General features: G+C 42.4%; 1 protein-coding gene across 2 annotated transcripts in view; it reads left to right on the top strand.

Annotated features, from left to right (window-relative positions):
* The window catches only part of MYO1E (myosin IE), a 616637-nt gene that overhangs the window by 257303 nt on the left and 346688 nt on the right, over positions 1-12646 (top strand). For both annotated transcript variants that reach the window (XM_078685186.1, XM_078685185.1), the window contains exon 5: positions 3661-3748. In XM_078685186.1, the coding sequence (XP_078541312.1) occupies positions 3661-3748 (88 nt within the window). The remainder of the gene's footprint in view (positions 1-3660; positions 3749-12646) is intronic.

Below are 12646 nucleotides of genomic sequence, written 5' to 3'. Positions count from 1 at the left end.
TACAACCTCTCGGCACCTTCCAGCCCGTTAAGCATATAGCAAGCAATTTTACCTATGCCGCCATAGACCTTAAAGCCCGGTCTCCTGCCAACCTTACCGGCCGAGGCCTCATGGAGCGTATTGTCTCCTCCTTAACGTTTCAACCCACGCCGGCTCATTTTATGTTTCGGCTAGCGCGGCCCCTCGCGTGATCTCGCGAGATCGCTGTCGCCATTTTGAATTAGGAGACATCCATGGATCTTCGTCTTAACACACGTAAATTAGGAAAAAAAACTCATATCCATTTTTAATTAACATAGGAGACAGAAGTTCTGCCTGTAACAATTAACTTATAGACCTGTTCTTTCTTTTATATATAAAAAAAGGGAATCGAACAGCCTTACTTCTCACACAGTGTCAATCTAAAACTTTTTTCTCCCTTTCCCGATTTAAAAAAAAAAAACATTGTCAATGCGCAGATAAGGCTTTGATGAAGCGACTCTTGCGCATTATTATGACTCAAGTCTTTTTCTTCTTACTTCTTGCCAGGTCTCATCGTAAAGCTGAAAATTAAAAATTAAAGAAACTTGCCACCATATTTCCATATCGAGCATTTTATCCACAATAATTCCTTATTTTTTTGGGAGCCACAATATTGCCACAGGAGGTACTCAGTTGCTGTTGGAAATCCTTAAACACCAGAATAATGTTCCAAGGTATCAACAGGAGACACGACTAACTCATTTACCCCAAAGTGGGCAGGAATACAAATCTATAGATGATGGGTGGACTACACAGATGGCAGTATAATAATCAGCCAACCCTATTCCACTCAATCATTTCATTTAATCCCACTTGGTCGGTTTTCTCTTTATAGATCCAACGTGCTTCTTTTGAAAAAAGGATCTTATCAATATTTTGTGGAATGCCAATTACTTTTTCAAGCACTACCCACGTAAAGCTGTGTCTAGTGCTATGACAATGCTGCACTAGTTTCGTTGTTAGTTTGCCTGTCTTTATAGTGCTCAGATGTTCTTGGACCCTTGTTTTGATCTTTCTAGTAGTAAGGCCTATATAGTACAAGCCACACTCACATTGTAGCCTGTACACCACATTAGTGGTATTGCAGTTACTAAAATGGGAAAGAAACCATTCTCTTCCAGATGACAGAACCACACTCATAGTTTTCTTCGTAAGAGAACACACCGATGGAAAATGGCCCTTAGGCATGGTGCTCTCATTCGTATTTCGGACTGCTGGTGTCCGGGTGTGCACCAACTTGTCCTTAAGATTGCTGGATCTCTTGAACGCGAATCTCGGCGGAGGCATCTTGAAATCATTATTCGACAATAAAGCCCAGTGTTTACTAATTGATTGTCGAATCTTAGTTCTCAGGGGGTCAAATGTCATGACTACCCGTAGTGCGAATTGATTCAGGAACCACAAATCAGCAATAATTAATAAGAAAATTGACCAGCCTGTAGCCAATCATTTTAACCTTGTGGATCATTCACTATCAGATTTGAAGATTTTCCCCGTGGAACATTTCTCAAAGGAAGAACTACTGGACTCCAGGGAAAACTTCTGGATGTACCGTTAAACTCATTGTATCCAGATGGACTGAACATTACTGACAATACAACCTGATTACTGCATATCTCAAGAACTCTCAGGACTGCATTGATTCCACATTCCAAATGGAATCTTCACTCGTGATGCTTTTTGAAAATTCAGCTCTGTCATCTGTGCAGCCACTGAGCTTACCATCTTGAAACTACCTGAGGAAGGCGGAAGCTGAAACGTAGTAGTGGAAATATATTTTTGTTCTTTGGTGAATCTATCTGTTTGAGTAACTTCTTTCTTGGATATATATACATATATATATATATATATATATACTTGATCGTAAGTATCTTATAGACACTACGTCTGCTTGTCAATTAAAAATATATCAATACTGCCCAATATGTATTACCATTTATGATTTTATTTAACTACGTGAAAAGGCATGCGCAAATTCAGCTCCACTTCTGCCGGGTCATTCCAAGGTCAACCAATTAGACAGATTAGCGGAAGAAAGTAGACAGCCAGCTTTAACTACAGGGCAGGGCAATTAGCTATCGATCAATCTGCTGGCAGCAGCCAAACAATGACCGTCATCTGTCAGAAAGCTAGAGATGGCGCCTCATTAACGCACCACTCACCTGCCCTGAGCAAATAAAGGCTTTATACTAATATCTATCCTTCTCTCCAAGGTGTTGCTTCCTCTAGTGTTAGATGGAATAATAGCAGTCAGTCCATCTGCCTCCTCTGAAACCCCCACACACTTCTTTCCCTCCGCTGCGCATCACGTCTCATAGTTCACAATAGCTAAGGTTTCCCCACAGAATGTAAAACAAAAAAGGGTGTGACAGGAGGGGGACAGGGGAAGCAGATCGACAGACCAGACAAACATTTCAGGCATGTCACTCTAGGGTAATGAGGCATGACCACAAAATATACCTGTACAGCATTTGATAAAGATGAGCTGACACACCCGTCCACATAGGTCCTTTTGTGTGCCTGCACGTCTATCCAGCCTCTCTTTCAGCTGAAAACAGGAAGGGACTGCTGCAGTGGTGCAGCTGTGTCTCTTGTCCTGTCGGTAACTCCTCCCTTCTAAGTCCTCTAGGCAGTGCTGCAGCTTGTCTCTGGTCCCAGTGATAATTCCTAATACTTAGTCCTCTAGGCAGTGCTGCAGCTACGTCTCTGGTCCCAGTGGTAATTCCTAATACTTAGTCCTCTAGGCGGTGCTGCAGCTATGTCTCTGGTCACAGTGGTAATACCTCATTCTTAGTCCTCTATGCAGTGTTGCAGCTATGTTTCTGGTCACAGTGGTAATTCCTCATTCTTAGTCCCTTTACAATGCTGCTTCTCTGGTCCCATTGGTAACTCCTCCATTCTAAGTCCAATTGGCAGTGCTGCAGCTGCTTCCCTTTTCTCAGTGGTAATTCCTCATTCTTAGTCCTCTGGGCAGTGCTGCAGCTGCGTCTCTGTTCATAGATCCACTACATTCCAAACCAAAACATATAGGCATAAGACATTGTTGCTTACAGGGCCAATAGCTCGAACTCTAAAAATGTGAGACCTATTGCATTGCAAATGCTTGTTCTTACGATATGTTATTTGTAAACCCCATAACTTCCAGTACGCAGTGCAAGTATTGTTCTTTCTATTTGCTATTTGTTGTATTTGAAAAGTCCATTAACAACAAAACAACAAAAAAACAGCCTATGTGGAAATGTCATCTTCCAGACTGGGCAGTTACTTTCAGAGGCCAGTAGGTCTGGTATAGTCAGTCACATGTTATTCTACCGGCCTTTAAAAGTACTGATCTGTTAGAACATCTTTGTTTCCGGGTAAGCAACACTTCTTCCTGACTGACTCCTGGATGTTAATCAATGTTCCCTGTGGTGCCTTACTTGTCCAAGTAGTGTATTCAATTCGTGCACCTGTTCATTTACTACTGATAAGCACTTCAGAGCCACCTGCTCTGGACACTGAGGGAGCACGCGTGTGCTTCATTTAAAATGATCAGGTCATGATGGCATCTCATGTTGTGTCCTTTCTGTGTCATTTCACTCGTCATTCCCATGACCCGCCTCATGCATGTATGTTTCTGTTCATGTCTTTGTCTCCTAGTGGTGAAAGTGGTGCTGGGAAAACTGTGGCAGCTAAATATATCATGGGTTACATCTCAAAAATATCGGGCGGTGGCCCCAAAGTTCAGGTGAGTTGATGTTTTTCCAAGGGGGTGCTAGCGAGGGGGGAGGGGATGATATCACTTCAAAATTATCTGGGTGGACATTGGACAATCCCTTGGTTCAACACTCCATTCCCCAAATGACATCTTTTTATGGGGACAGTGAAATAAATTGGTTCTTGAATTGACAATATTAGAATTTAATTTTTTTCTTTCTGTTCATGCTAAACCCAAGTCTGTTCAGTGTGTTTCAGTGGGGACTTATAGTCCAGCCTTACTCTGTTTTTGTCATGTTCTGTGTGTTTATCTTGTATGTCTTAGTTTATATACAGAGCATGGAATTCAAGTGGGATATGAATTTCGGGGGGTGATGAAGTGGGAACTAGCATCTTGTTGAGTTTAGGACAATCATGTTGTGATAGTATCTTTCTCTGATTTCATGTTTTCTTTTGCTTTGATCATTTTGCGACCGCAATGATCCTACAGTGCTTCAGGCAAATATGTTACACTTATGGATTATCATATGACACAGGATCTATTGCGTTATTGCATAGATAAGTCACGCCCCCTGGTATTCCCGATTTGCATTCTTGCCACTCAATTATGTAGTGTGCTGTGCTTTATGCGCGCTCCCCGCCAACACCACAGATTATATTGCACAATATCCTGGTTAGCCTTTATCTATGCTCATGTTATGCCAATGCACATCTATTGATACTAAAGTCTGTCTTTCCTGTACCTGTTTGTATTTTATTTGGAACACATGTAATTGCCTACATTTTGTTGTGTGTAACTTTTGTGTCCACTGTCTTCTGTGTAAAGCGCTCTGATGCCTTGGGGCCAAGTTTGCACTATATGAAACTCCATAAATATAGAAATAAATAAATAGTGCAAACTTCCTCTCTGAGCAACGACTAACGTTTTTGGGAATTTAGACCAAAATATTGTAGGAAGAAAGACTGTTGAATTTCGAACCTCTGCTGAGCTTCTTATGTGATATTAAGATTTTGGATGACATATTTGACAACCGCTTTATTGGGAAAACAGTCTAGGTAATACTGATGGGAATCAAATCTAAAATTAGAAGTTGAATTCACTTTTCTCCTTTTTAACTGGATTATGATCCCAAAGCCTTGAGTTGTGTTTTGATTATTGATCAACCAGTGAGAGCAATCTTGGGGGGAGCCTTAGTGAATGCTCATTTGTATTATGGATATAAATATACCCCTGAAATTCGCCAGCAATGGCTAGAAAAGCACACAATACCCACTGTAACTCCTGCCACCATCCATTACACCATGATGTGTTTTTTGATCACACTTTTGTTACTGTATCTTTGCCAAATTGGTGTTTGATGCAAGGAGGACGGTGTGAGTTGTGGCGTTGGTGTGTGCATTGCTTAGCCTAACCGGCGAATTCCATCAATTTCGTGATTTTGAGCCAGAACCAAAACTCACTAACTGCATTTCTTCAGTGAATTTCATTGTTTTTCTTATAATTTACTTAATTTAGATTGTGGCTGAAACCTCTCCTCAGAGATGGGCCTGCATGAAAATAAGGAAACCAAGAGTAGTCTAAACTTGCCAAATTTCTGCCAAATTGTGTTCAGATCCATCAGATGGTGTCAAAGTTATTAGTAAATCTAATCAAAAATGTTTTGGACCTCCCCCCCCATGCCTGCACTAGATGAAACTTGCTAAATACCTGCCACATGTGATGCAGATTCAACAGTGCTAACATTATAAGCAACTGATAAATGTTATACCCACCACTTTTAAATGTGCACCTGCCCCATGATGGGTTTGAAGAAAACTCGATTTGCCAATAGAAAAACAATCCTTCCTTGCCTATGCTGAATTTCGAGCACCTTTAGCACACTGTGCCAAACTTATTAGAAAACTAACATTTCTCCCGCCTCCCCACAACACCCTGCCATATTTCAGGCATATTCGTCTGGCAGTTCCAAAGTTATTAGCAAATTAAGAAATGGAATTTCAACTGACAAATTGCACAAAAGTATTAACCCATATATCTCATCAGGCAGCTTTTTATAAAGACACATATATCTAAAATTACTGACCGGATGTATACAAAATAAAAAAAAGCGTGCTTTACGAGTAATATTCTACTTTTATTCAAAGTATGGTGTAAATCATTCTGTAAGTTTGCACCGTTTTGTCAAAATGTCCCTTTGGAGGTAAAACTGGAAATGATACACTTTTTCACCCCCACCCCCCTTAACTTTTTCCCATGGACGTATATTCAAGAAACTTTGCATGCCAAAACTTAGCTGAGTTATTAGACAGGCAAGTTTCGTGCATATCCGTGCACTGGACCATTTGTAATAAGCAGATCAACACATGCACTTTCAATGAAAAGTATGGCTGAACCATAACTACACATATATAGAAAGATTCAAAAACATATTGCCACAATATGGCTTATTTGAAATATGGGTGTCCATCTTATATTCAATCTAAAAATGTTGGATCATGTGCTATGGTAGCTGGAGAGTAAAAATAATTGATATAACTATGTTTATGCACAGCAAGTCATCCAGATATATACAGGATATGGTCATGCCTCACTCTTCTTTAATCTTCTGTTTACTGAGGAAAGATGTCTAAAGATACTTGTTGAATCTAATTTTCCAATAGCGCTACAAAATATAAGCTTTAGTCCCTTAAAAAGAAATTATGTTCTAATTTGTCCTCTACATATTGGGATAGCCGATCAATCTAATGCGTTTAGACAACGGACAGTGATTATGAGCGCTATATGAATGCAATATCTAAATATTATTAGAACATTGGAATGTTGGGAGCTCCATTGAAAACAATGGAGTGCTCTGGGCTTATAATGGCTGGTATAAGCCTGGAGCTCCAACATTCTAATGTTTCTTTGTTCACAGCTCTGGCTCTGAACAAAGGCTTCAGGGAGCCTGAGGGGATTCCAATCCCCTCACGCTTCCAAAAGGCTTTGTTTTTTTTGTCAGAACATTCTGTCCTCTAGTGACTGAATGTTCTAATAGCCTTATAGCCCTTCATAGATGGGCTATACCGCTATTAAAGTCCCTCTCCCTTGTTAAAGGCCCTCGCCTTCGGCTCGGGGCCTTTAACGCTGGAGAGGGCCTTTAATAGCCGGTATAGCCCTCTACGGCGGGCTATAAGGCTATATTATTGGAGCACAAGAAGAGCTTCCACCAGCCACTCTCTACTAAAGTATGGCAAAGGCGATTCGATGATCCAAAAGTCTTACGAAGAGTGCACTGGTCCAAGTGTCCTGTTAAGGACAGCAGGAACCCTTTCTGTACTAGGCACAGTTCACTATGAAGAACTTGGAATATATTTCAAGGAAACCAATGCAGCTGCCTTGAGGTGCGAGTAATGTCGCTGGAGCATTGTACTGGGATACACCAGCAGCTTGAGATGGCTGCTCCTGCTGCTCAGTTGGTAAACTCATAGCTTCCCCGCTACTCTGCATGAATAACTGTGAAATAGATGCTACGTGGCAATATGTGCATGCCCAACTTGCTGTGCAATTGTCATCTGCATTGATATCGCCTACATCCGTAGGCGTGGAACATTTGAGGCTCGGTGCTGCTGACCAACTATAGATTTGCTGAGTGAGGTTCATAACAAATCCAGGCATGGCATTCTTGATCTTCTGGTCCACAAACTTCTTTCAATGCTTCATTAGGAGTTTCATTATCCATAGTGATGTTTACGGCAGTGGCCAAGTAAAGAGTGCAGGCACTTCTTTCTGACGTGATTGTTTTGTTTTGTTGTCAGTTCTCTTATTCTAGAAAAACTTTTATCTGAATAATGCAATATGCTACCATTCAGAGCATTTCTGTTCTCTGGTGACTTGAAACTGGGTGCATTAACTAAGTGTGTGCAGAGTTTGGTCTTGATTCTATACTTGAAGAGGGACTTTAATCAGGTCAGGCTGGAGTTATAGGTTTCACTGCATGGGGTCAATTTCCTGGTAGTGCTTCCTCTGTGTTGCTTCTGTGCATTTGATGAAGTGATGTGGGTGGAGAAGCGTGGCTCAATAGTTAGAGCGGCAGACCCTGATGCAGAGGTCTGGCCCGGGACCAGGGTTCAATTCCCGCCTCGGCGGTTCTTGGACTCAATTTCCCCGGACCTGATAATTCTCGCCTCGGTGCCTAGTCTAATCATGGGTCCCACTCTGTGACTCTGGGCAATAGCTTGCTTAATCTCCACAACGGCCCCAGCAGCGCTTGGATGCCTGGCTTCACCTTGGGGGTGCCCAGGATTTCACAGGAAACCAGGATGGGTTCCACAGCGGTATGAATACAGCGCTACGAGACCTCTGGGTAGAAGTGCGCTATATAAATACAAACACATATCACATATCACATTGTCTGGAGCTTAAGTTCCTGTTGCTTACATTGTGTGGTGCCTCTTTTCGAAGTAGGCGAGATCCCAACCCCTGAAGACCAGGCCTTAGCTGCATCTCATAGTCAATGCTGTCCCTTCTTCCTCATTGAGCCGGTAAAGGGATTTAAACAAAAACACGTAATCTGTTCGGAGTGAGACAGAGCCAAGCCTATAAATACACAACAAGAGCCTTTAAATCTCAGTATTACTAAATCATTATGGAACCTAAATGAACCTAGTCAAAGAGTACCCTGGCATTGGTCACACCTCTGAATCTTACCACCCCTTCATTCTGGTGAATAAATGCCCTCCTCTGAGCTGCTGGGCAGCAAACAACACCTGGTCACAGCACTCAGACAGAATTTACAAAGCCTGCAGCTCTCTTCCAGTACACCAGGCATTTCCTGACTGTAAATAGTTGCTGTGTGTGCTTGTACTCTCATGGCCTTGGGTGGTCTTCAGAAGTGTGCGCTGGCAATAAATAGAAAGGCTCCTGCTCACATTGCATCGCGTGCTCTGAAGAGTAGACCTTTCATCAGAGCCGGTGCCGCGACCGCAGACCCCGGTACCCTGCCTTATCCATGGAGAAGGCCCTTCACCACAGCAGTTGATGGATTCATCATTCTTCTTTACAGGAAGGAGTTAGTATTTCAGAACTCTGATCAACCCAAATGTTTGCTTTTAGTTTACATTTTCTGAACCAGTCATTCACCAGGATTGGTCATCATTAAGATGAGTGATGCTCTTGGAAGAGGAGAGCTTGCAGCCGGAAGAGATTATGAAACATTGTGAGCGATTCAGTAACATTTCCAGACACTCCTCTAGCAGGGACAGGCACTCTCTCACACCTCTCCACCTCTAGACTTAACAATGTCGGGTGAAGTCAGGCATTTAGGAGGGTCATTGGCGTGGGAGCAGTTTACTCTGACTGTGCCAGTAAAGTGTGAGCCGCAGGGACTGAGAGGGCTCCTCCATGGTGCCAGGAGCAGGACAAGAGCCCAGCAGCAGTGCAGGTTTGGCCTGGATCCCTGCTCCCTCACTGTTTACTCTCATGTTGCATGGACTGAACATGGGAAAGGGTCAACGATAGAAGATCCCACACATCCTCTACGCCATTGCTTCTTAACCTTTCGACTTCTGTGAACCCCCACTTACTCATTACTGAAATCTGGGGACCCCCCACAGAATCATTATTGGAATCCACTGATCCCCACTGAGTCATTACTGGAATTCAGAGCCCCAGCTTAAGCGATTTCGATGATTTGAACTTCAAACCAATCACACACAAGTACAGAAACAAGCATTCAAAACACAAATACCCAAATGATGACATATTTTATTCAAGTCACAAACAAATATAAAAATACAATCTAAATGGCTTTTCTAATTTCAGCAGATGACACCCAGCTCCATACTATATTCTGGTTGATGCATTTGCACTGCTCCCACAAATCAGTCTGAGAAAACCAACTGATTATTTAGCCAGGAATTTCAACTTCTTTCACATTGACGGAACATTTAAATATTTTCAATTTTGCTTCTCTACATACAATTTAGCAATCTGTTAATATTATTTAATTTTGTGAGCCATAGGTTAGGAAACTGCAGTGCTACACAAACAAGGCCAGTTTTTGGGGCCTGTAACACACAAAAGGTAATGGGAGGAATATTTGCAATTTGTCAAACCACTGGCAATTGCTCAGGGTAGCATCCCAACCCATCGTTCCTTTGCTCACAATGCCACCTCAGTTTGGACCCAGCCATATGCAAATCAGTCTTGACCCTGCCTCTCATGTGAACAGTCCATCCCGAACTGCCACGCCAGGTCCACCCTGACCCAGGACACAAGCATCCCAGGACCGGTTTTTGGTGCCAGGTGGCGATTATTACTTGCAAGTAAATACACTCATTTATTCTTTTCTAACTCCGGGCCTGGCAAGGGGAACTCAGTCTTTATGTGGGCAGGATCCCATTTTTGCAGGTGTTTAAACCAAAATACGGGTGACGCCAGCAAATTGCTGGTGAAATGACAAGCCTGCACTCTGTTGGAACAGTATTTGTCATGGGCTCTGCAAGTCCCTGCACTGTTCAAAGCAGGCCTCATAGACGCCTCTGCATTCGCCGTCTGCCTACCGATAAGCCAGCTAATGCCCAGAGTCAGGGCAGTGAAGTGCACAATCCCCTCCTGTGTGTGATGTCTTTATATCTTTAACTGGAGAAGGCCTCTCTTCTTGCTTCGTGCCCTGACCGCAGACCCCGCTAGCCCGCCATATTAATGGAGTTCCTTTAGCCCTTCAGCGCAGCCGTTAATGGATTGATCATTCTTCTTTATGGGAAGGAGTTCAAATTTCAAAACTCTGATCAATAAAAGTGCATGCTTTTAGTTTAATTATCTTGAAGCAGTCACTCCTCAGGATCGATCGCCAAGGGGAGTGATGCTCACAGCCATCCGGCCTTGGCAGAGTGGCGCTTGCAGCCGGAAGTGATTATGTAGCACTGGGAGCTGACCAGGAAGTAATAGTTGCAGACATTCGACAAGCAGGAAGGGTAAGCAAGAGTGGCTGTCTAGAACTTTTAGGTCTGGTTAGGATAGCAGCAGGTGAGGAGTTCAAAAATGTTACACCATTGCCCTGCTGCGGGTTGCTGACTTTAAATTAACTCTTCGTTGACCTCGGCTGCCTCCACTTGACAAGGACTACGAGCGGGACAAGCACCTGAACTACAAATAAACTGAGAAATAACTCCCCTGAGGAAATTGAATCTAGCAAAAACACAAGCAAGTAATCGGAAGATGGCCTCCAGGAGATGCTTCAGCTAAATTGGGAGACGCAGAGCTGTAGGAAGAAAATATAAGTACAGAATGAATATAAATATAGAATTTTGGCACAGCAACTGCTGAGCAACGAAAACGTGTGCACAAGAACGCTCGAGCAAGCGATGTCAAAATATCAGCTGGTGCACACACAAAAAGAACATCAGAAACAGGGCGCATGGAGAAACAAGGCCACAATAAGGTCGCCTAATGCATGCGCAAAGGCGCAAGATGCTCCTTTTCTGAGTCCGATCAGGCTCTTATCAATATGGCAGAGTCAGACAAACAAATCAGATATTCAAAATATTAAAATGTTTAAAAGAGTGATTTTACCCTTAGAGAAATATTGTTTGTGAGGGATACATTTCCATTACTGCATGTCAGATGGAGGATAAAACAATAGACAGGTTTGCCACACGTCTACGAAAATTGGTGACTTGCTGTGGTTTTTGTGCGTTTAGCAATGACGAAGCCATAGGATTGCAAATAATAAGATACTACTCAACTAACGTCAAGTTATTAAAAGAAAATATGGAACTAACAAAAATTCTATAACTATCAAAAACTGAAGCAAGAGATGCAGCAAGGCATGGAGGTAGGGAACAAGAACGTTATTTAGCAAGTGCGAAAAATGAAAATGACTGGCAAAAAAAGTACAGAAGTGTCCAAGGAAAGTTGGCAAGAAAACATAGAAGAAAGTGAGACATGCTATAAATGCAGGCTAACATTCTTGGGAGAGCAGAGGAGTCACCAAACCTGGAGAAAACTTGACACTTGTGAAGGATACCAGAAGAAAGTGGCAATATGTCAAGCAAAGGGAGAATGAAGAAATGGAACATAGTGAAGAGACACTGCTTCTGAAAAAGAAATCTACCGAAGACAGAAAAGATGGAAAATATACATTTTATGGGGCGAAGTCACATAAAGAAAACAACGTTGGTCCATTTGCAGGTAGGTCTGCATCAAAAAACCTTTGTGTTAGCGAGTGGAGCAACCTGTAACTTAATATATGCAATAGAATTCTACAAAATTATCCCTAAATCTCTACACAGGCCCCATCCAACATCAACATATTTTAGCAGAGGATTTCACAATCTGTTTGAAAATTTGAGGGACCGATAACATGGAAATAGAGCATCTCAAGAAGAGATATATGTACTGAGAAGCAGATTCAAGCTCCTTGTCTGTTAATTAACGCAATTGTGGAAATTATGGGTTCGGTATGGCTCTGGCTTATAGGATTGCAAAAGAACATCAAATTATGGAGCAATTTCCACTACTGCTTCAACTGCATGGAAAGTTTAAAACTACTCAATTTGCTCTACAAATTAATGAGCCAGAATGACACATAGGGCAGAATCAAAGACGGGTGGCAATCCACCTAGGAAAGAAAGTAGAAGAAATACAGAATATTTTGGGACGAGACATAATCAAGCTAGTGCTGGTCCAACCCCAGACCCAATTGTGGCAGCTCCACAATAGGTTACAGACAAGATGTGTGCATCTGTGGATATGTGAGCACCAAACACCGCCTTTCAAAGAGAGCAACACCTTGAGCTGCTGCTGGGAGACAGGGTGCAATGCCACCTGACCCAAGTTTATTGGTATCCTTTGCTCAGGGGGAACTTCTGTTCTCAAAGATGGATCTGACTAACAGATACCATCCCCTCGAGTTAGATAAGGAATCACCGTATATTATACTCTTCTCAG

This window comes from Lissotriton helveticus, chromosome 3_2, assembly GCF_964261635.1.
Source record: "Lissotriton helveticus chromosome 3_2, aLisHel1.1, whole genome shotgun sequence".
NCBI classification, from domain to species: Eukaryota; Metazoa; Chordata; class Amphibia; order Caudata; family Salamandridae; genus Lissotriton; species Lissotriton helveticus.
Note: the sequence above shows the minus strand (reverse complement) of the source record. Positions and strands in the feature narration are given on the sequence as shown.